This window comes from Populus trichocarpa, chromosome 11 (genome assembly GCF_000002775.5).
Source record: "Populus trichocarpa isolate Nisqually-1 chromosome 11, P.trichocarpa_v4.1, whole genome shotgun sequence".
Lineage (NCBI taxonomy): Eukaryota > Viridiplantae > Streptophyta > Magnoliopsida > Malpighiales > Salicaceae > Populus > Populus trichocarpa.
Genome location: NC_037295.2, coordinates 2,609,273 through 2,630,710, shown reverse-complemented (window position 1 = coordinate 2,630,710; position 21,438 = coordinate 2,609,273). Strand labels below are relative to the sequence as shown.

Here is a 21,438-nt window from a genome sequence, read left to right as displayed (position 1 = left end):
CTCTCTCTCTCTCTCTCTCTCTCTTTCTCTCTCTCTCTCTCTCTCTCTCTCTCTCTATATATATATATATATATATATATATATATATATATATATATATATATTACATGTAGTTCACCTCCATGTCCCTTGCAGCATGGTTGAAGAGAAGAGACGAAGTCATAAAATGAATATATCTATGAAACAGTTTTTAAATTAATTTTTATATTTTTAAAATAAAAAATATATGGCGACATATCTCCATTATTTTTTTCTCTTATATTCTAAAACAGTAACCAGACAATTCTTTATCAAATTACTTTTGTACTTCTCCTAGAGATTATTCATAAGAAGTAAGCCAATTCTTAGACTAAAAACTTTCTGCTTAAAGCTTAAATTTTAATTTTTCTTTTATAATTACCTTTTTTTTTTTTGTGAAATACGCTCATTATCTAAATGTTTTCAATAATAATAATAAAAAAAAATGGTTGACGCAATCTAAATCTACTAAGAAAAAAAAATTATTATCTTATGAATACATTGATAAGTAGAAACTAGAAAGTAGATGCTTTTTGAGAAAAAGATAATATCAATGTTTTTATACAAATTATATGTACCAAAATAATAATAATAATAATAATAAATAAATAAATAATTGGTAATAATTTATTATTTAGTGGATTTATTTCGTATTTAATTATTTAATATTTAGATTTAATTCAGAAAGACATTAAAAACTATGCTGGTTAATATAAAAAGATTGGTGTGAGCTCAGTGAAGTTTAAGCTCAAATTAGAGAATCAAGCCAAAGTCCCAAAGGATCAAACGACATGCTTTCAGTGAAAGATGAAGCGACAAGTCGTCTATGTCTTTAAGGGTCAGCCAGAGATACTCTACAATCCCCCCACTCCCGACTGCACTGTCCAAAAACACCCCCAAAACAAAAGAAAGGGATGTCGTCTCTTTCCCGCCTTCTCCGCCGCGCATTCTCCACCGTTGCTACTGCTGCCACAACCATCACCTCCGACGCAGCCCCTGACACCGCCAAATCACTCTCTTATCTAATCTACAAAGAACGTAACCACAAGAAACTCGTCAAGAAATTCAAAAATGCCTCCGTAAACGAGCACTTTCGCACCAAAGTTGCCATTTACAAAGAAACCATTCGCCGTCTCTCAGTTTCGAGGAAATTTGACTACGTAGAAGAAATTCTAGAGGACCAAAAGCAATACAAGGACATGTCAAAAGAGGGTTTCAATGCTCGTTTGATTTCTCTTTATGGTTCGGTGGGCATGTTCGATCACGCACGCAAGGTGTTTGATGAAATGCGTGAAAGACAATGCGCTCGGACGGTCATGTCTTTTAATGCGCTGTTGGGAGCTTGTCTTAGTTCGAAGAATTTCGATGAAGTAGAAGGCTTGTTTAGAGGGTTATCGAAGGAGATAAAGATTGAACCAGATTTGATTTCGTATAATACGGTCATCAAGGCATTCTGCGAGATGGGTTCATTGGATTCGGCAGTTTCGTTGCTGGATGAAATGAAAAGGAAGGGTCTTGAGCCTGATTTGATTACTTTTAATACACTTTTACATGGGTTTTATGCGAATGGAAGGTTTGTTGATGGGGAGAGGATTTGGGACCAAATGAAGGAGAGGAATGTTGAACCAAACATAAGGAGTTATAGCGCCAAGTTGTTTAGAATGGCATCAGAGAAGAGAATGAAAGATGTGGCTAGGGTTGTTGAAGAAATGAATAGCAAGGGGATTAAACATGATCCCTTTAGTTACCATGCTTTGATTAGAGGGTTTGTTAATGAAGATGATTTTGACGAAGCTAAGCGTTGGTATGGCGAGATGTTGAAAAATGGGTGTAAACCGCATCGTTTGGTTTTCGAGACACTAATTCCTTTTTCTGTTGAGAAGGGTGATTTAGCTTTCGCTTTTAAGCTTTGCATGGATCTTATCCATAGCAAGTTGGTTGTTCAGGAGGCGTTGATACAAAGTGTCGTGGATGCATTGGCTAAGGAATCAAGGATAGCAGAAGCAAAGGAGCTTGTTGGTCACGGGGAATCAGGTCGTGCCCATTCTTATAAGTTGAAATTGCCAACGCCAACTTGCAATGCATAGACCTCTCTGGTTTCTGTTTTTCGTCGGGTATAGCTGCAGATGTCGAGGAAAGGAGGGTTTTTTGGAGCTAGGAGTTAGAAAACTCACAAACTCGTAGCTTGGTGATGCTTTTTGATCAGTGGTACTCCCCACTACTTTCTTAGTTTGGTCTTTTCTTTTTTCTTTTTTCTAGCTGCAGTGCTAGTCAATCTGTGTCCTCACTTCTGATCTGCATATGCATGCTTCGTTTTCATTTTATGTCAAGTTTGTAACCCTTATGTGTGAAAAGGCTCCCATTTTATAATTAAAGGGATATTACATTTACAAGGAAAAAAGTGATAAAATCAACAACAAGAACTAGACTCTTTGTCAATTCGGAATTATTATTAGAATTCATTTATGATCGCGTGCCCTCTAATGCATGATTGTGATTGTACTTATTTATAATAAGAAAGTTATAGCTTTTTATTTTTAAAAAACATCATTTTTTCATTCATTGTATTAACTTAAGAATTTCTATACATGGTGTTTTAGGTTTCATCCTCAATTTTAGAGAGTAGTTATGTGTAAAAGATAATATCAATGCATTGGACAGTCATTATTGGACTTTTTTTTTGTCACAATTTTTATAAATTAGATATTCATATGAAATTAATAATAATAATAATAATAATAATAGAATGTCCTAGAGATAATTACTAAAAATATTTAAAGATTTGAGGTGAAAAACAGGTGTTTACACTGTTCATACAGTAAAGCACTTAACCCTCTTTTTTTTTCATTTCTTTTCATTTAATTTAATCCTCTTGTAGCTTTATTAGATAAAACTAGTTTTGAAATTATTGTAAAACTATCAAATTAAAAAAATAGGATTTGAATGTAAAACTCAAAAAAATATATGCCTAATTTTAAATTCTTAATAGTTTTTATTTTTATTCAAAAATTTATTTTATTTATTTTCCAGTTTTTAGTTTTAAAAAAGAATAAAAAAAGTTTGAAAATAGAAAGGGAAAATAATCAATTCCTTACAATTTATTTATTTATTATTTATGAAATGACTATATTATCTTTATATAAAATATAACACTATAGAAATTTGGTTATCTTTTTCTCATTTCTCTATGTAGAAGAAGATCGAGATGTACTCATAGGCTTTTTTCTTCCGTCCTTTGTAAATGACTACCACGCCTGCGATGGTGACTCCTCCGTTGTAGCCTCTGGAGATGGAGCGAGAGACGAGTTGGGTTTCTTTTTATGATAGTTCAAAAATGTTTTCATTTTGTTGAATTATTGATATATTTTTTCTTAAAGTTGTTTTTTTTTTGTTTGATTCTTCTTGTAGAATTGGGGTAGTTAGGTTTTTGATTCGGTGAAATTTAGGAATTAAGGTTTTTGGGCTAACAAGGGATTTTTTTCTTTATTAAGTTAGGGTTTGTTTGTTACAGTGAGTTAAAATTTGTAATTAACGATGCTTACTAAAATTAGATTTTTTTTCCTGAGATTTTCTCTAAATTTATGAGCAGATTAAAGAAAATGTGGTTATATAGAGGTGTATATTTCCTTTATTTTGTCTTGATTTATTACTGGTGATACTTAAGAGGGGGGGTTGTGTGGAAAAGAATGTCTTGCATGGGGATTTACAGCAGGAGTAAAGAGGAAAATTCACAGAAAAAAGGCTTTGGTAATTATTAGGAATGGAAGGAAGAAAAGAGGGAAAATGAGTGTTTCTTAAGATAAGATTCTCTAATGGAAGATGACATATGCTAGGATGCTGAGAGAGGAAAAGGGAAGAGAAACTTTTGGTTTGTATGATTATGCAGCAGAGGGATATAAAAAAGATGCAGTATTTTTTAGTAGGCAAATGGTAGTAGAGATATTAGAGTTTTATTTGTGCTTGTCTTTGAAGTTGATGTTTCGCAAGTGCTTTCATTGTAACTTCTTTAATACATAGAAGACCTGGAAATTGGGTAGTGAGTTGTGTCTTTCATTTTGCTAGTTAAGACTAAAAGGTTGCCTTTCAGGTATTTCAATATCTACCGTAATTAATATACGTATTGAAATTTAATTTTTTCACGCAGGTCTTCGTGATCCACAAAACAGAGCAGTATATGACCAATATGGTGAAGAGGGTTTAAAGGATCAAGTACCACCACCTGGTGCTGGTAGTGCTGGAGCTTCATTCTTTTCTGCTGCAGATGGGCCCACATCATTTAGGTTCAATCCTTGAAATGATGATGACATTTTTGCTGAATTTCTCAAGTTCTCAAGTCCATTTTGTGGGATGAGAGGTGGCAGTAGAGGGATGAGAGGGACAAGGTTCCCAGGTGGGATGTTTGGTGATGAAATCTTTATTTCTTATGGTGAAAGTGGAAGGTCAGTGCATCAAAGTGCTCCTAGAAAAGCTGCTCCAATTGAGAATAAGCTGCATTGTAGTCTTGAAGAGCTTTACAAGGGAGACTTTTCATGCTAGTGGGTGTGAGTACTAAGAATTTCCTTTTATGTTAATTACCTTTCTCCTTGGTTTCTATCTGAAGTATAGTCCCTTCTAGTTTGAATTTCTCCAAGGGGTTTCTGTTTTTTTATATCAAATTGAGCATCAACCTCCCATTTGATTTTCAATAATCCATTGCCTACTGGGATTTACTTGGTAGATTAAAGAATCAAATGCATGTTAAGAAATGTTCTTTTAATGTTTTTTTTTTTCCAAATCTCTAGTTGCTGCTGCTAGATAATTTCACCGAACTTGTACTTTTCTTGTTTTGCAGCAAGCTCGTGCCGGTGGAGGAGATTCTAATCGTTGACATGAACCCAGGTTGAAGAAAGGCACAAAGATCACCTTCCCTGAGAAAGGGAATGAATAGCAGCAACATGTTATACCAGCAGATCTAGTCTTCGTTATTGATGAAAAACCCCATCCCCATGTTCTTCCATGATGTTAATGACTTTATCTGATGCTAACTTCAGAGTAGAAGGATTGAATCAAATCTCTCATGGGACCTTGAGATCAATGTCAGAATGTGGTGCACCTACCTTGAGATCACTTGTTATTTATGGCGTCAGCTTTTGATAGTTTATTCATTATATTAAAAACAAAATAAATTAAATTTTTGGATTAAAATATATATTACCGTCCACATTTCAAAATATTAGACAAGATAAAAACTATTATTATGTTGTTCATTTTTATTTAATATCTACCATAAATAACTACCATAAACTATGACAAATTATTCCGTTCAATACACTTCAAATATTCATCAAACATATTAAACATTACCTTAATGTTTATATATATATATATATATAAAAATTACAATTTAATATTTTTAGAAAATCTTTAAATGTTTATGCCACATCGATAAAAGATTAATATAAACAATTTAAGTATAAATAATAAAAAAATTGAAAAGTATAATATAAAAATAATGTTATGTTATATTTATCAGCAATAGTTTATAATAATAATAATAAGAAGAAGAAGAAGAAGAAGACATGGAAAAGGTTTTTTTAGATGAATATTAAAAAGGTTAAACGACAAAACATTTTAAAAAGAAAACGATGGGTCGTGTATTTCTTTTTTGGAGCCCCTTAAAACCCTCCATAAACCTCTACAGCGAACTCTCCAACACCACACCCGCAAAATAGAGATGTCGTCTCTTCGCCGGCTTCTCCGCCGTACATTATCGACCGCCACCTCTGCCACCGCCACCGACAGCACCAAAGCCAAATCTTTCTGTAAAGAAATATATAAAGAACGCAATCTTGAGCAACTCGTCGAGAAATTCAAAATTGCATCTGTAGACGAGGATTTCCGCACAAAACCTTCCGTTTACAAAGAAGCCGTTCGCCGCCTCGCAGCCGCCAGGAAATTTAACTATGTAGAAGAAATTTTAGAGGACCAGAAGCAATATAAGGATATATCTAAAGAGGGTTTTAATGCTCATTTGATTTCTCTGTACGGTTCAGCGGGCATGTTCGATAATGCACGCAAGGTGTTCGACGAAATGCTTGAAAGAAAATGCGCTCAGACGGTCGTGTCTTTTAATGCGTTGTTGGGGGCTTGCGTTAACTCGAAGAAGTTTGATGAAGCAGAAGGGTTGTTTAAAGGGCTATCCAAGGAGTTAGAGATTGAACCAGATTTGGTTTCGTATAATACAGTCCTCAAGGCTTTTTGCGAGATGGGCTCAATGGATTCGGCTGCTACATTGCTAGATGAGATGGAGAAGAAAGGCTTGGAGCCTGATTTGATTACTTTTAATACGCTTTTACATGGGTTTTATGCGAAAGGAAGGTTTGTTGACGGGGAGAGGATTTGGGAGCAAATGAAGGAGAAGAATGTTGAACCAGATGTACGAAGTTATAATGCGAAGTTGCTTGGATTGACATTGGAGAAGAGAATGGAAGATGTGGTTAAGGTTGTTGAAGAAATGAAGAGTGAGGGGATTCAACTTGATACCTTTAGTTACAGCACTTTGATTAGAGGGTTTGTTAATGAAGGGGATTTGAAGAAAGCTAAGCATTGGTATCATGAAATAGGGAGAAGTGGTTGTAAACGGGATAAATTGACTTTGGAGGGCTTGATTCCTTTTGCCCTTCAGAAGGGTGATTTTATGTTTGCTTATGGTATTTGCAAGGATGTTCTCTGTAGCAAGTTGCTTGTTCAAAATGCTTTGATACAAAGCGTGGTGGATGCATTGGCTAAGGAGTCAAGGATGGAAGCAGCAAAGGAGCTTGTGAATCTTGGGGATGCACATCATACCTATTCTTATAAGTTGAATTTGCCTTCTATTTAGCTATGTGTTGTCCTTTATGGTTTTGACTTTTTATCTGGTAAAGCTGCAAATGTTTAGAAAATAAGTAGTTTACTAAGCATTTGGAGTTAAATAATTCCAAACATTTTAGCTTGGAGATGCTTTTCAATAAGTAGTACTCCAGAATTTTCTGTTTGTTTGGTTTTGTATTTTATGGTCGTGGTAGTCAATCTATCTTTTAACTTGTCAATGACATTTGCAAGCTCTGCTTTTATTTTATATCAATTTTATATTGTTAGATTTGCTAGATTTTGTTTTCATGTTGTTACGCATCATTTCACAGTTGAGTGCCTGTTATGAATGCACCAATGAAGTCCTAAACTATTTCACAGTTGAAATTGCTTTGAGATGCAATTTCTTGTATTGTACAGTTCCTCTATCTGTCTGAAAATTCATCTTTCAGCAATGAAGGCTTTGGATGGTTGTCGCCTTTGTATATGAGCCCCTTAGTACTCAATCTACATGATTGTTAAATATTTAGTTAAATGTTGTTCTTTATCACTATGTTAGCCACAGATCATGGAGCAGATTTAGAGTGTTTACTTGCTTGCATCGAGATGAAGCTGAACATTGAAGTCTTAAAAGATTTATGATGCAGTAACACACACATGCAGTGCGTTTGAAGCATATATTAGAAAGTTCAAATACAGGGGAGTGAATAGCCTTGAGGAATACTGAAATCTACCCCACACTCCCTGTATTCTATCCTTTCTAGGATATGAAATTTAAGATCCATTGGAAGGGCAGGTGAGTATGATCATCTGTGCATTCTTAGGCATATAATATGTGTTCCAAATATGTTTCAAATGCAGATGTTAACTACTAGTTTAACGAAGTTGGAAGCTTGGTAACTTCAAAGATATTGTTTAGAACTGATAAAGGGAATCAAATGAGAATGTGGTGTTAGTTGGCTTTATCTGTTTCTCTGGAAATTCACTGTTCTCAAATCTGAAGTGTTCCAATTTGACTAAACCCCGGAGCAAGAATGTGATTTTATGATTGTTGTTTTAGTTAGGACCCTTGAGAAATACTCAACAGCTAAAATCAAACAAAATAAATCCGATGGAAATGTGCATGGACTGGAGTTTCCTCTTTATCCTGTTGGCATGACTTAATTTCACTTGTTGGAAATTTCAGTGTATTACTTCATCGATTACATCTTGAGTTGCTTCTAATTGCACTGGCTGTTTTTGTGAGAAATATAGGAACAGAAAATGTTGTGCCTCTCTGAATGTAAAGTTACATTCAATTAAATATTAGATCAAGTTCTATGAAATGAAGTTTATGGACCGTTTGTGTTCTTCTTTTGTTTAGTAGCCAAAAAAGTTTGAGTCTGACAATGGTGTGTGGACAGCATATGCAAGAGATTGTTTTACTCTTTCTTCCTTGTGTGCATGGGTGCGCAACTCTGTATTAGGATTGCTATGTAGAACTGCCTTCTTCTTCTTCTTCCTTGTGCTCATGTGTGCGCTTGTCTGCGGGTGTATTTGGATGGATGTAATGAACAGGGTCGCAGTTTGCAACAATGGAACAAGTTGGATGGATGAAAGTACCCAATATATTGTGTGCATTCTGCAGGAAATTCATTGAATCCATACTTGATTTAGGATTTTGAACTTGTGATTAATTGTTTTTGGGTGTTAGAACTTTCAAGGAGGCTCACTGCACAAAAACTAGTCCCTCCTCCCTCCATCCCTTGTCTGAATATTTACTCGAGTCCAAGTCACTTGAAGAACATGGAAAATGACTTCACACTTGTTGGCTCATATGCTAAGGTGATTGGTTCCCACACCATTATCAAGGTTGGAATTCAAGGGAGATTACTGCCTTTTTCATTTTCTTTTAGGCATAAGCAAACAGGTGTGAGTGTGTACAATCTGTTTCAAACTTGATTAGAAAATCTGATCATCATATGGGGAGACTGGCTCGCTAATACTCTCGCCATTAAAACCTAAATACACTAATCATGGACAATTTGTTTAAGAGTATGATGCTTATCTCAAGTAGATTATGCCCTGTTCTACCATTAACAATCAAGGTAGGCATTTTAGGCCACTATTCTAGTGAATTTTTGGCACAAAATTTGAGCTCCTAAATTTTTTTCACTCTAAAAGCTCATATCTAGGTGTAAGGAGACTTGATGCAAAGTCTCAAATGTATCCATTTGTTGTCAACAATTTGTGCATTAAGATTGATCAAAATTTGAATAGATGGGGACTTAGTTGATCCAATTAATATATATGAGGGCAAATTTATTCTTTCCCTTTTCAAATTTGTATTGAGTTATATATATATAAAAGCACTTTTTAGCAATGTAAAAGTTTAAAATTATTATTTTTTATTTAGTTAGTTTCATAAATTTGATTTTTATTATAAACCTAATATAAATATTTTTTTTGAGTTAACAATATAACTTTTTATGATGATTTTTAATTTAATTTAAATAAAATTAATATTCTACAATTAGATTATAAAAAATACAAGATATTAAGATGATTATTATAAATTATGATTTTGATTTTTTTTAATGAAAAATAGTTGTAATTTTGATGTATTTCTTATTTTTGTGAATTCCTTTTCATTTTCAACAAATAAACATATTTTTCAATCTTTTATTGAAAAAAAAGAAAAAACAAACTATTTTCTGTTATCAAACACACCTTAAACTCTATGTTAATTCAAGATTATTAAAGTTCATTAATGATTGTGTCCTCTAATAAATGATTATGATTATATTTATTTATAATACAAAGTTATATCTTTTTAATTATAAAAATCATCATTTTTTTCAATAACGGTATATAATGAATTTATATACTTTGTATTTTTAGTTTTATCCCTAATTTTAAAATTTAGTTAGTACATGTAAGATAAAATTAATGTATTTAATAATCATTGTTTTACTTTAATTTTTTTTTGTCATGGTTTCTACAAATTAGATATTCATCAAGATGATATTATTATAAATCTCAAATTAATAATAAAAGAGTATGCTAGAGATACTTGATGTTTATCGCTATATGGTATGATTTTTATTTTGGATTGTAATATATATATATATATTACAATCCAAAATAAAAACAATTCTCTAAGTAAACATGCCACATCACTTCGATCAAAATTCAGTAAAAACATTTAAGTATAAATAATAATAAATTGAAAAATTTAATATATTAAATTTATATGAAATAGTTTATAATTAGAAAAGACAATAATAATAATAATAAAAGACATTAAAAAGGGTGTTTTTATGAATATTAAAAGAGTTAAACGACAAAGCATTTAAAAAAGAAAACGACGTGTCGTGTATTTCTTTTTTGGAGCCCCTTAAAACCCTCTGTAAACCCCCACAGCGAACTCTCCAGCCACAACCCATAAAATCGGGATGTCGTCTCTTCTCCGCCTTCTCGGCCGTGCATTACCCGCCTCCACCTCTGCCGCGGCTTCCGACACCATCAAAGCCAAATCTTACTGGACAGAAATCATTAAAGAACGCAACCTTGAGCATCTCGTTGAGAAATTCAAAAATGCATCTGTAGACGAGGATTTCCGCACAAAAACTTTTGTTTACAAAAACTCCATTCACCGTCTTGCAGCCGCCCGGAAATTTAACTACGTAGAAGAGATTTTAGAGGACCAGAAGCAATATGAGGATATATATAAAGAGGGTTTTAATGCTCGTTTGATTTCTCTTTATGGTGTAGCGGGCATGTTCGATAATGCACGCAAGGTGTTCGACGAAATGTTCGAAAGAAAATGTGCTCGGACGGTCGTGTCTTTTAATGCGTTGTTGGGGGCTTGTGTTAATTCGAAGAAGTTTGATGAAGCAGAAGGGTTGTTTAAAGGGTTATCCAAGGAGTTAGAGATTGAACCAGATTTGGTTTCGTATAATACAGTCCTCAAGGCTTTTTGCGTGACGGGCTCAATGGATTCGGCTGCTACATTGCTAGATGAGATGGAGAAGAAAGGCTTGGAGCCTGATTTGATTACTTTTAATACGCTTTTACATGGGTTTTATGCGAAAGGAAGGTTTGTTGACGGGGAGAGGATTTGGGAGCAAATGAAGGAGAAGAATGTTGAACCAGATAAACGGAGTTATAACTTGAAATTGCTTGGATTGACATTGGAGAAGAGAATGGGAGATGCGGTTAAGGTTGTTGAAGAAATGAAGAGTGAGGGGATTCAACTTGATACCTTTAGTTACAGCGCTTTGATTAGAGGGTTTGTTAATGAGGGGGATTTGAAGAATGCTAAGCATTGGTATCTTGAGATAGGAAGAAGTGGGTGTAAACGGGATAAATTGACTTTGGAGGGCTTGATTCCTTTTGCCCTTCAGAAGGGTGATTTTATGTTTGCTTATGGTATTTGCAAGTATGTTCTCTGTAGCAAGTTGCCTGTTCAAAATGATTTGATACAAAGTGTGGTGGATGCATTGGCTAAGGATTCAAGGCTCGAAGAAGCAAAGAAGCTTGTTGGTCTCGGGGAATCGTGTCGTGCTCATTCATATAAGTTGGAATTGCCAAAGCCACCTAGCAATCCAATGACTTCTCTGGTTTCTGTTTTTCACCGGGTATAGCTGCAAATGTCGAGTAAAGGAGGGTTTTGTGGAGCTAGGAGTTAGATAACTCGCATTTATCTGTTTGGTAATGCTTTTTGATCTGTGGTGCTCCCCACTTCTTAGTTCGGTATTGTTTTTTAGCTGCAGTGGTATTGCATCTGTCCTAAATAGATGATGCGCCTCATGTATTTTATTTGTTCTTCACAAGATAAGCACATAGATTCTTCACAAACAATTGATTGCTTCCTGAATGTCTCCAACACATTTCTTAGATGACTAAGGTGTAATTCTAGTGTTAAGCTGTACATTAAGATGTTATCAAAGGAAACCAACACAAACCTCCTCATAAAAGGTTCCGGTATGTGATTCATCGAAGCCTGAAAAGTTACAGGAGCATTAGTCAAAGTTAAATGGCATCACTCTGAATATGGAATGCCTTTAGTGAGTTTGAATGGTGTTTTTTACACGTTGTTGTCATGCATCCTTATTTGATGGTATTCAAACTTCGATAATAGTAAAAAAATTAATTTGAGGTAAAAAAAAAAAAAAACTTCTGAGGAAAAAAACAAACAGTGCCATATTATAAGGTGTTAATGTTAGAGTTATATTTCTTTGTTATTTTTGTGTTTTAAAAATGTTTTTAAAAAAATTAAAAAAAATATATTTGTTTTAAATTAATATTTTTTAATGTTTTTAAATTATTTTGATATACTAATATTAAATAATTTTTTTAAATAAAAATATTTTTTTAATATATTTTTAAATAAAAAATACTTTAAAAAATAATCAAAAGGTATTAAAACGGTTGTTAATTTTTTTTTTGATACACTAAAATTAAAAATAATTCTTTTAAAATAAAAATATTATTTAAATATATTTTTAAATAAAAAATAATCATATCTATAATTTCAAATGCATCTCTTGACTTTTAGTGTTCATGATTAAAACATTTTCCACCACATATGCAAAAATATCACGCCTACATTTTTATTTTGAAATAAATTCCTGGGAATGTCAACGTCAAATCATTTTTTATCAGAGAAAGAGACGTGGAAGAGATTACATAAAAACCTCGGAAACTAATATACCAACAAAATATGAAGAAGAGAGGTGGAAATTAAATTGATTATTAATACTCTCGTGAAAAGAATATTGAAAGGAATTTATTCTGCTGTAATGTCTTTTGTTTCCATTTTTCGTACTATATTTAATAAAACCAGGCAGCTCATAGGTTGCAGCACAACCATATCCATGGTCCCTTCACTAGAAATTAAAGATCCGTTTATTTTACATAAAATATTTTATAAATAAAAAGTATTTTATATAAAAAATATTTTCTTGTAAATATTTTTAACTTGAAAAATATTTTTCTGCTAAATATTTTTTTTATATTCTATTAATGATTATGGTAGAGGAGAGAGAGAGAGAGAGAGAGAGAGAGAGAGAGAAGGTGATTGTAACTGGTCATGATAATAATAAAAGATAAGGTGATGGAAGAGGAGGAAGTGGTGGTGGAGTTTAATTTCATTATTAATACTCTCGTAGTAAACAGAATATGAAAAGGGCAGCAAAAGCAAGTTACTTTTTATTTATATTTTTTGTACTGTACATATTAGTGAAAGCAGCTAGCACACAGGCTGCCTAACCATGTCCATGGTCCCTCTGGAACTATAATATGGAGTCGTGGGCTTTTTTTTTCTTTTTTCACGGAGACACATTTTCATAGAGGAGAGATTTCATATGCTCCTCAAGACTCGGAAGGCGATGGTTGTCATCTTAATCGTACATCAAGGGGACCATTCTTGCAATATTTAGAGAAGCCTTAGAAAAAGTTGATGAAAATGGATTTGGAGAGAGGCATTCCTGGTTGAGTTGTTTCCACGCATCAGAAATCATGTGCAGAACCTGCTTTCGTGCGTCTTCGAACGATGATCCTTCGTTTTCTCTCAGATAGCATTCGACGTATGATCCATCATGGCCATCTTGATTCTCGTCCTGCAGTTTTGCTCACACACGCTAATTCAAAGAGACTTTCGATTGCCATGGTCCCGACTTGGCCCAAAAAAGAGAGACATTAAAATAGGAAGATGATAGACTTTGATGTTACCTTGGCGCTTCCCAAGTCATCCCACAGGCGCAGAATTGTGGCTGTGGATGATATGATGGGTGGAAAATTGCTAATAAGTTCTACATTGTCCTTGCTTATACTTTGGCCCAGTAGAAAGAAGATGTGACCAGAACTACATGTACACCAGAACTAACAATCCCATTCTTCAAGTACTCTTCACCGCTCGGCAACTTCCCAGAAGCAAACCATCTTGCTTCCACAAGAAACGCCCTGCACAAACTAGCCCACTGCAGAAAAATCAACCAAACAATCATTAGGTGTGTTAGAAAATTAAATTCTTATCATAGCTTAATTTTAGATTTTTGCACGAAAATTGTTGTGGGATATCGTACTGCTTTTCGGAGAGAGTCAACTGGGTTCCACCCGTGTTCCTTGTAGATCTTGTAGCTGATTTCGTTTGTAATATTGTTCAGAGCCTTGAAACATATCTTCATGTAGTCCGGTAATTGTTCAGCGGCAGCAATGTCCCATCTAAAACGATGATGGGAGAGAGTGAGAATTAAGAAATCAACTACGTACGTACGTTCAAACTTGATGCATGTGAATAATAAATCCTAAAACTGATGATGACCTGTTGATAACTTCTGTGAAGCAAACGAGCTCATCGAGAGTGCCATGAACATCGAAAATATCGTCTATTATGTATATCATAGAGACGGGTTTAGTGAGCTCAATCCTTTGTTCTGAAAGACTTGGATCCGTGAGGCATGACATTGAGCACATATACCATTTAAGCGGTTGATCTCTAGCAAATCTCAATTCCGTAGACAATCCGAGGTCTTTCCACCATCTAAATGAGCACATTAATGTAAGAAAATACGTGAAAAGGATTCTGTGAATGATAGCATGGATATAAAATCAGTTACTCACAATCAAACTCACTTCAAGATCTCAACAATTTCGTGTTGATGTTGGGATTGGACCCTCTGAAACTCGGTCTTTGCAAGTTCTTGTAGCTCACTAATCCATCCATTTGGGTCATCATTAAAATAGTATTTGGCCGTGAAACTCGCCAGGCTTTTGTGATGTGGATGGTCCAAAGAATTCCTAACTAATCTAGCTTGATTATAGTCTAGATGTGTCAAACTTGAATGTAGAAGCTGATAACTATAATCTCCAGCTTCATCCAGCACATCTTCACCTCTTATACTTAGCTGTGAAGCTTCATATAAACTCACTAGGCCCATGATGTCACTACTTAGTTGTTGCTTGAATCTTCCCTCATTGTCCTTGAAGGTGTCAAATACTCCTACCACATGTAAATTTCGAGATAAACAAGCAATCGTAAGGATCATAACCTCACATAGATAGCATGAAAAGAAGATGGGATAAACATTAAAAATTAACAACCTGCGGATACGTGGTAACCTTGTTGTCTCAACAATCGAAAGCGAAGCGCAACCTCATAGAGATTGTTATCACTATGAATGGTGCTTAATAGCATAGATTGCCTTGTTAGAATCGAATCAATCTCCTCTTGGAAATGATAGTCAATGCTAAGGCGTTGGATAGCATCAATCATGGCCAGGCCTTGAATTGGCTCCTCTCCTTCTTTCCTCAAAATATGCTTGAATGTCTGCAACTTTTCTGCATACCCAGTGTCAGAATCATCCTGCAAGAGTAAAAAAGCAGTTCCAATGACATTAAGTTTTCATAAAGCAATAAAGGCCAATAATTATTATTATTATTTTAAAAAATGACAAACATCTCGTTAAAAATTCCTTGATAAACACAGTTACAAGTGCAAAATCCATATACAAATATAATTACATTATTAATAGTTATGGGGTACTGTTTTGTGGGACCAAAAGCCAATGTCTGTTTCTGTGAAACGCTCCATTTTTTAGTGCTCGGAAGGGTAGGCTTAAATTCTTTGAGGATGGGCTTCACTCTTTCTGAATTTCGGTTTTGAGGAAATGGCCAGCCAGAAGCAGCTGTCAAGGAAACACTGCAAGACAATGCCATTGAGAGAGAGAGAGTGAGAGAGAGAGAGAGAGGAGATCAGAGAGAGATTTTTCTTGAGGGAGTGATTGTGTTTGAGTACACTACGAGATTTCAAGCTGCCACAACTTATAAGATATGGTCGAATAGCAAGCGGCCCTCACGAGTCTCACAAACAGTAGACTCAACACGTTTTGCACATAAAAGACATTCAATGATTAATTAGATGAGATTTCCATGTAACCCTTTACATTTTTATGTATATTATATTTTTTAAAAGCTAAATGAATATCATATTTATTTTTTTAAAATTATTTTTGATATTAGTATATTAAAATGATCTAAAAATACTAAAAAAATAATTTAAAATAAAAATAAAATAAAATTTTATTCTTTTAAAAAATATTTTTGAAACGCAGGTTTTATAATGAACCTAATGATATAATAATTAAATTGTGTTTGCATAACAGAAGTATTCATTTCCTTCACCCAACAACAAAAATTATCAAAAGAAATATCAAGAACAGCAATTCAACGACTATGGAACTATTTTTGTCATTGTAGATTTGTACAACCTCGTAGGGTCTCCCTGGGCTGGACGTACGCTTGGATTTGTTGATACTCTACCAACTCTTTAATTTCCTTTCAATCCTATAAAATCAATTTCCCTTTCGGTGGACAAGGTCAATTTTCAAATTCGTTTGTATCATTTAATTTGCATTCTCTGAAATAAAAAATAAAAAAATTGGGTTAATAATTATAAGAACTTATTACTTTTTTAAGAAAAATATTAATTCTTTGAAAGTTACGAAGACAAAACAAACATTAAGAGAGGTTGGCAAGTGTTTTTGTTTACTCAAGGAGTAATTTGCATAATTAAAAACTTCTAGGACTAGAATATGCTGGTCCCTTTGTGTGAGATGCATGCAAGTGAGGTGAGGGGATCACTTGTGTTTTTGTTTGCACTTGAATTTGTTTTTTAAATTATTTTTTAGTTAAAATAAAAATAAAATATAAAATTTTTATTTTAATATATATTTAATTAAAAAATATTTTTATAAAAAGATACCGCATCACCCACACGCAATGAACACGAAGTGGAATCTTACATGAGATTCACGTAAAGTCTCTGTCCTGTCTAAATGGAGACCAAAATATTGTGGTAGGCCATGAAAAAAAAAAAATCGTGAATTGCATGTGTATAAACAGAGAACGACGTACATGTTAGTTGACGTTATTTGATCATTCTGCTTTAAGATATATGGCTTTTTGGATGTTTTAATATCTCTACTTTATTTTTATTTTTTTATAAAATCCGGTTTATTTTTGTATTTTAAAAGAATTTTTAAAAAAATTTAAATTTTTTTTATTTTTTTCTTTACTTTAAATTAATATTTTTTAGTGTTTTGAGATCATTTTGATGCACTAATATCAAAAATAATATTTTTTTTAAAAAAAATATTATTTTGATACATTTCTAAGTGAAAAGCACTTTAAAAAACAACCATAACCACACTTCTAAACAGGCTTTAAGGCCTCTCTCATATGTAGGTTATTTTTTCAACTATAGAGTTCATTTTTAATGGAAATAAATTTATCAATTAGATCTCAAATTTTAGCCTTACCAATATCGTTGGTCTTTCTCAACCTTTTCTTTTTCATCACAGGGAGATTTTTAAATAATATGTGAAAAAATATTTTAACTACTGAAACAGTTATGAACAATATAGAAAACAAATATTACATTGAATATCATGAAATTAGAAATATAGCTCCTTGAATGATTTATATTTTTCAATAATTTATTTTATATGAAAATATATATTTTTTAACTTAATGTTTATAATTAAATAAACAATGGTAAGGATTGTCGTACCCTCCTCGTAGGGTGCGACATCGCGACGATCCTTTCTACAACAAACAAATCCTAGTTTTGTAAGTGAAGAACTTGGTCTGAAATGGTGAAATATTCTCAATTATCATTGAGGTTTTTTTCGAGATAAACTTAGAATTTTTGGCAATTGCGTTATTCCAAATAATATTTTGGATAAAATCCCTTGTGATTTTTTTATTTTTATAATATAAATAAATGAATTGTATTATTCTCAATCATATTTTGGATATTGATCTCGTATATGTTTTTTTATCTTTATATTAAAAGTGAATAATATTAAATTATTATTTCTAATAATATTTTAGATATTAATTTTTTTATAGGTTTTTTATCCTTTTATTAAAAATAAATATTATTTATATATATATATATAAATAAATTTTTAACAATTTTAAAATATAAATCAAAATCCTTTAAAATTTTACAAATTAATTGTAAAGGCTGGACACATTGCCCACCTCGCATGAAAACACATTGTAACCACCAATTGATTGCAAGAGACATGAAAATATATTCTGTTTAGGAATGCGTGTAAATTATATTTTTTAAAATTTAAAATTTATTTTTGTTTAAAATAATTATATATATATTTTTAGATCGTTTTAATATATTAATATTAAAAATAATTTTTAAAAAATAAAAAAAAAATATTTTAATATAATTTTAAACAAATTATATTTTTAAACCATCATCACCGTCACATTCTTGAAGAATCATGTTTCCCACCAGTCCATTTTCTGCTTGGCAGCTTGTGGTGTCGTACGCCCTCAGGAAGCCACGTCATCTTTTCTTTCCTTTTGTTTTTTTCCCTTACCACAAGAGTTTTCAAACCGATATTAAATACTCCCATTGAATCATCTTAAAATTATATATATATAATTTTTTTGCAATGAGTAAAAATTAGCTTTAATCCCAAGAAGTTGGTTTTCTAATAAAACAAATCTTTTTTATTAGAAAACCAACTTCTTGGGATTAAAGCTAATTTTTACTCATTGCAAAAAAATTGTTTCTTATTTTATGGATTGTATAAACTTAAGAAATTGAGAGAGAATAAACATTTCTTCAATTCTTTGGATTTAAAGTTTTTTTTATTATTAATATTAGTGTCTGAGTCAGCTTGCGCGCACCTCGACTAATCCAACAGACCCTGAAGTTAAAAATCATGTAAGTCTCCAATGGCTTTCAAGGAACTCGAACTTGTGATCATTGAGGAACAAACTCAAGACCTGACCAGTTGAGCTACCCCTTAGAGTTTAAAGTTGTTTTTTCTTCATAAAATACGACATGTAAAATGGACATTAATGATTAAAAGATTAAATATTCAATGAAACTCCAAAAATAATTTCATATTAATTCCTCAACTTTCTACCTTTCAAAGTAATTATTGGTCCTTCACACAATTAACCAGCATATTCCATGTTTTACTTTCTTTTATAAATAAAATCTTTGTTATTTTTACTAATTAATATATGTAAAATCTACTATTTAGTTCTATCTCTACCATTAGATTTATAATACTTTTTTTTCTCATTAAGAAGGTTTTTTTTTAGTTTTAGCATATTTATTAATTAATAAAAGTTTATGTGAAAACATAATACAGCTAGCAATGAAATCCTAAAAATTGACTTTTTATATGTATATTTACAGTAATATTCGACATAAATAAACTCACCGTTTTCAAATAAAATATAAGGAAATGACTGGAAAATATACTAGTATGTATATCATACTAGTTTCATATCGAATTTCAAAATTGGCTCCTAGTGAAATTGACAATTGGAAACTCCTTGAAATTTCTAACTCTTCATGTTAAATGAAAAACTATATCTCCATATGATATTAATGAAACTAAACTTTACAATATTTTCCATTTGTTATGTAAGAACGCTGACTAGTATAAGATAATAAATGTAATTTATAATACAAAGAACATGTTTAATCATATAAAAAATAGATAGGTAGGTCGGTAGATTTCACACATATCGTGTTTGAGAATGTGGTTGTGGTTGTTTTTCAAAGTGTTTTTTACTCGAAAATATATCAAAATAATATATTTTTTTTTAAAAAAAAATTACTTTTGACATCAGCGCATCAAAATGATTTAAAAATAAAAAAAATATTAATTTGAAGTAAAGAAAAAAATAAAAAATTTTAATTTTTTTTAAAAATGATTTTAGTAGTTGAAATCTAAAATCAATTTTTTTGTCAAAAAAAAAAAAACAAAAACTTTGTGTTCATATGAAGCTGTTTTGGCAAACGTTTTACACAACATGAGAGACAGTATTATAGGGGAAAGAATTCAAAGCTGTTTTGGAAAAAATAGTAAATCTTTTTTTTTACCAAACTTGTTGTAAAAGGATACGTAATTTGATCATGTCTGGCATCGTAGTCAATATACCTTAAATTTGACCACATTTATTGTTCTACTAACTATGCTTTGTTGCGTGTTTTAATTTTTTTTAAAAAAATTATTAGGTATGCAAGTTATTTTAATGATTGTGTGTTGTAATTTTAAAAAACAATACTCGGTATGCTGACTATTTTGATGTGTTTTTTTACATAAAATTTTTTTAAGTATAAATCAAAAAGTTTATGCAAGTATCTAATTAAATAAATTGATAATCATTTATGTAAATAAATAGAAAAAAGTAGTTAATAATAAATAAAAAAGAATTGAAAAAATAAAAGATTGATGTAAATCAAGATATTTATTGAAACAAAATGAGACATTTACCTCATTATGTTTACTGAACTTGTTTATTTAAATCAATAAAAAATAAATTCATATATTAAAAATCTCATGACCTAAAATATAGTTACAAATGAGACTAATTGAATAAACACACGCCTTTAAAAAATTTTCACGCAAGGCCCACCACATCAACAATATTATTTAAAATAAATATTTTTTTATTTTTAGAAATAATATCTTGAAAAATCAAACACAAACAAAACAATTCTAAAAAAACTTGTATTTAAAAATAGCATGCAAAACTCGTGACCTAAGTTATAAGACCGTGATAAACCTATTGGAAAAATAGGTCACTAAAATAATAAATGTATTTTTTTTATTTATTTAAAATTCTTTGGAAAAGATATTGAAAATGATGCAAATATGTTAATAATTTATTTTTTGGTTTTTTTTTGTTTTTTTTTAGCAATTTTTTATTTTTTCAAGAATTTTTTAAAAATGAGGTTAAAAATTGAGTAGCAACAAAATTAAAAATATTTAAATTAGAAAGAATTAAAATAATAATATTCATATTGTTTAGTTATTAAATTTTTGATAGCCTGATAAACAATTATTTTAATCTAAAAAGTTTAAATTATTTAATGAAATTCAATCAATAACCTTTTATTAATTTTTAACAACAGCAAGCAATAAGATTTGTAGATGAACAACAATAAAAAGATTCTTGAAAGTTCTGCGAAGAGGCAAAACCATCATCAACTTTACCATAAAATTAAGTAATTTAAACATTTTGAAAAATCTAACGTTAAATCCTGGTATGGAGACTGGATTAACTTAGGTTAATTATTTTTATTAAAATTATATGTTTTTCTTTTAAGAATTAACTCAAATTAATCTAGTCAACTAGATTACTAAAAACATAATTAAGTCCATCAAATTTTATTGAATTAATATTTTTTTATTTAAAAAAATATACAGAAACAAAATAATGGAAGATCTTGACTGTTGCTTGCAATCCATTAGTGGAGGAGGATAGTAATCTCTGCTTCTTATAGCAAAGAGAACTAGTCTGACATGGTGCATAAAAAAATATTGAGATTACAACTGCGGTTTATTGGGATTATAAGCTCAAAGATATTATCAATTTTCGTGAACTAGAACTCTTGTTCTTCTGCATGAAGCTTGAATTCTTCTATAGAAAGACATGAAGATGAAGACTATATGGAGATGAAAAATATTAAGCCTGGGAACAAATATCGGAAAAGATTGAGCCACTGGAAAACGCAGAAAAGCGACCAGCATAAAGTTCATGCATTGAAACTGAAGTTAA

At 31.6% G+C, this 21,438-nt stretch overlaps 4 protein-coding genes across 4 annotated transcripts; 3 read left to right on the top strand and 1 right to left on the bottom strand.

Annotated features, from left to right (window-relative positions):
* Positions 1-881: 881 nt before the first annotated feature.
* Positions 882-5,135, top strand: LOC18102944 (pentatricopeptide repeat-containing protein At3g13160, mitochondrial). Its single transcript, XM_006377208.3, has 3 exons — positions 882-2,226; positions 4,163-4,559; positions 4,850-5,135. The coding sequence occupies exon 1, from the start codon at positions 933-935 to the stop codon at positions 2,103-2,105; it is 1,173 nt and encodes a 390-aa protein (XP_006377270.2). The 5' UTR covers positions 882-932; the 3' UTR covers positions 2,106-2,226; positions 4,163-4,559; positions 4,850-5,135.
* Positions 5,136-5,636: 501 nt separating this feature from the next.
* Positions 5,637-7,142, top strand: LOC7497035 (pentatricopeptide repeat-containing protein At3g13160, mitochondrial). The gene has a single exon (XM_024581371.2). It carries the CDS (start codon positions 5,732-5,734, stop codon positions 6,875-6,877), a length of 1,146 nt encoding a protein of 381 aa, XP_024437139.2. The 5' UTR covers positions 5,637-5,731; the 3' UTR covers positions 6,878-7,142.
* A 3,091-nt stretch (positions 7,143-10,233) lies between these two features.
* LOC18109029 (pentatricopeptide repeat-containing protein At3g13160, mitochondrial) lies at positions 10,234-11,804 on the top strand. Its single transcript, XM_024593561.1, has one exon. It carries the CDS (start codon positions 10,281-10,283, stop codon positions 11,469-11,471), a length of 1,191 nt encoding a protein of 396 aa, XP_024449329.1. The 5' UTR covers positions 10,234-10,280; the 3' UTR covers positions 11,472-11,804.
* A 1,205-nt stretch (positions 11,805-13,009) lies between these two features.
* Positions 13,010-15,635, bottom strand: LOC18102943 ((3S,6E)-nerolidol synthase 1). Its single transcript, XM_006377207.3, is given in 8 exon segments — positions 13,010-13,448; positions 13,561-13,688; positions 13,691-13,808; positions 13,914-14,052; positions 14,153-14,371; positions 14,464-14,830; positions 14,932-15,193; positions 15,352-15,635. Coding segments are annotated over 8 exon segments (1,719 nt in total). The 5' UTR covers positions 15,547-15,635; the 3' UTR covers positions 13,010-13,157.
* Positions 15,636-21,438: the final 5,803 nt, after the last annotated feature.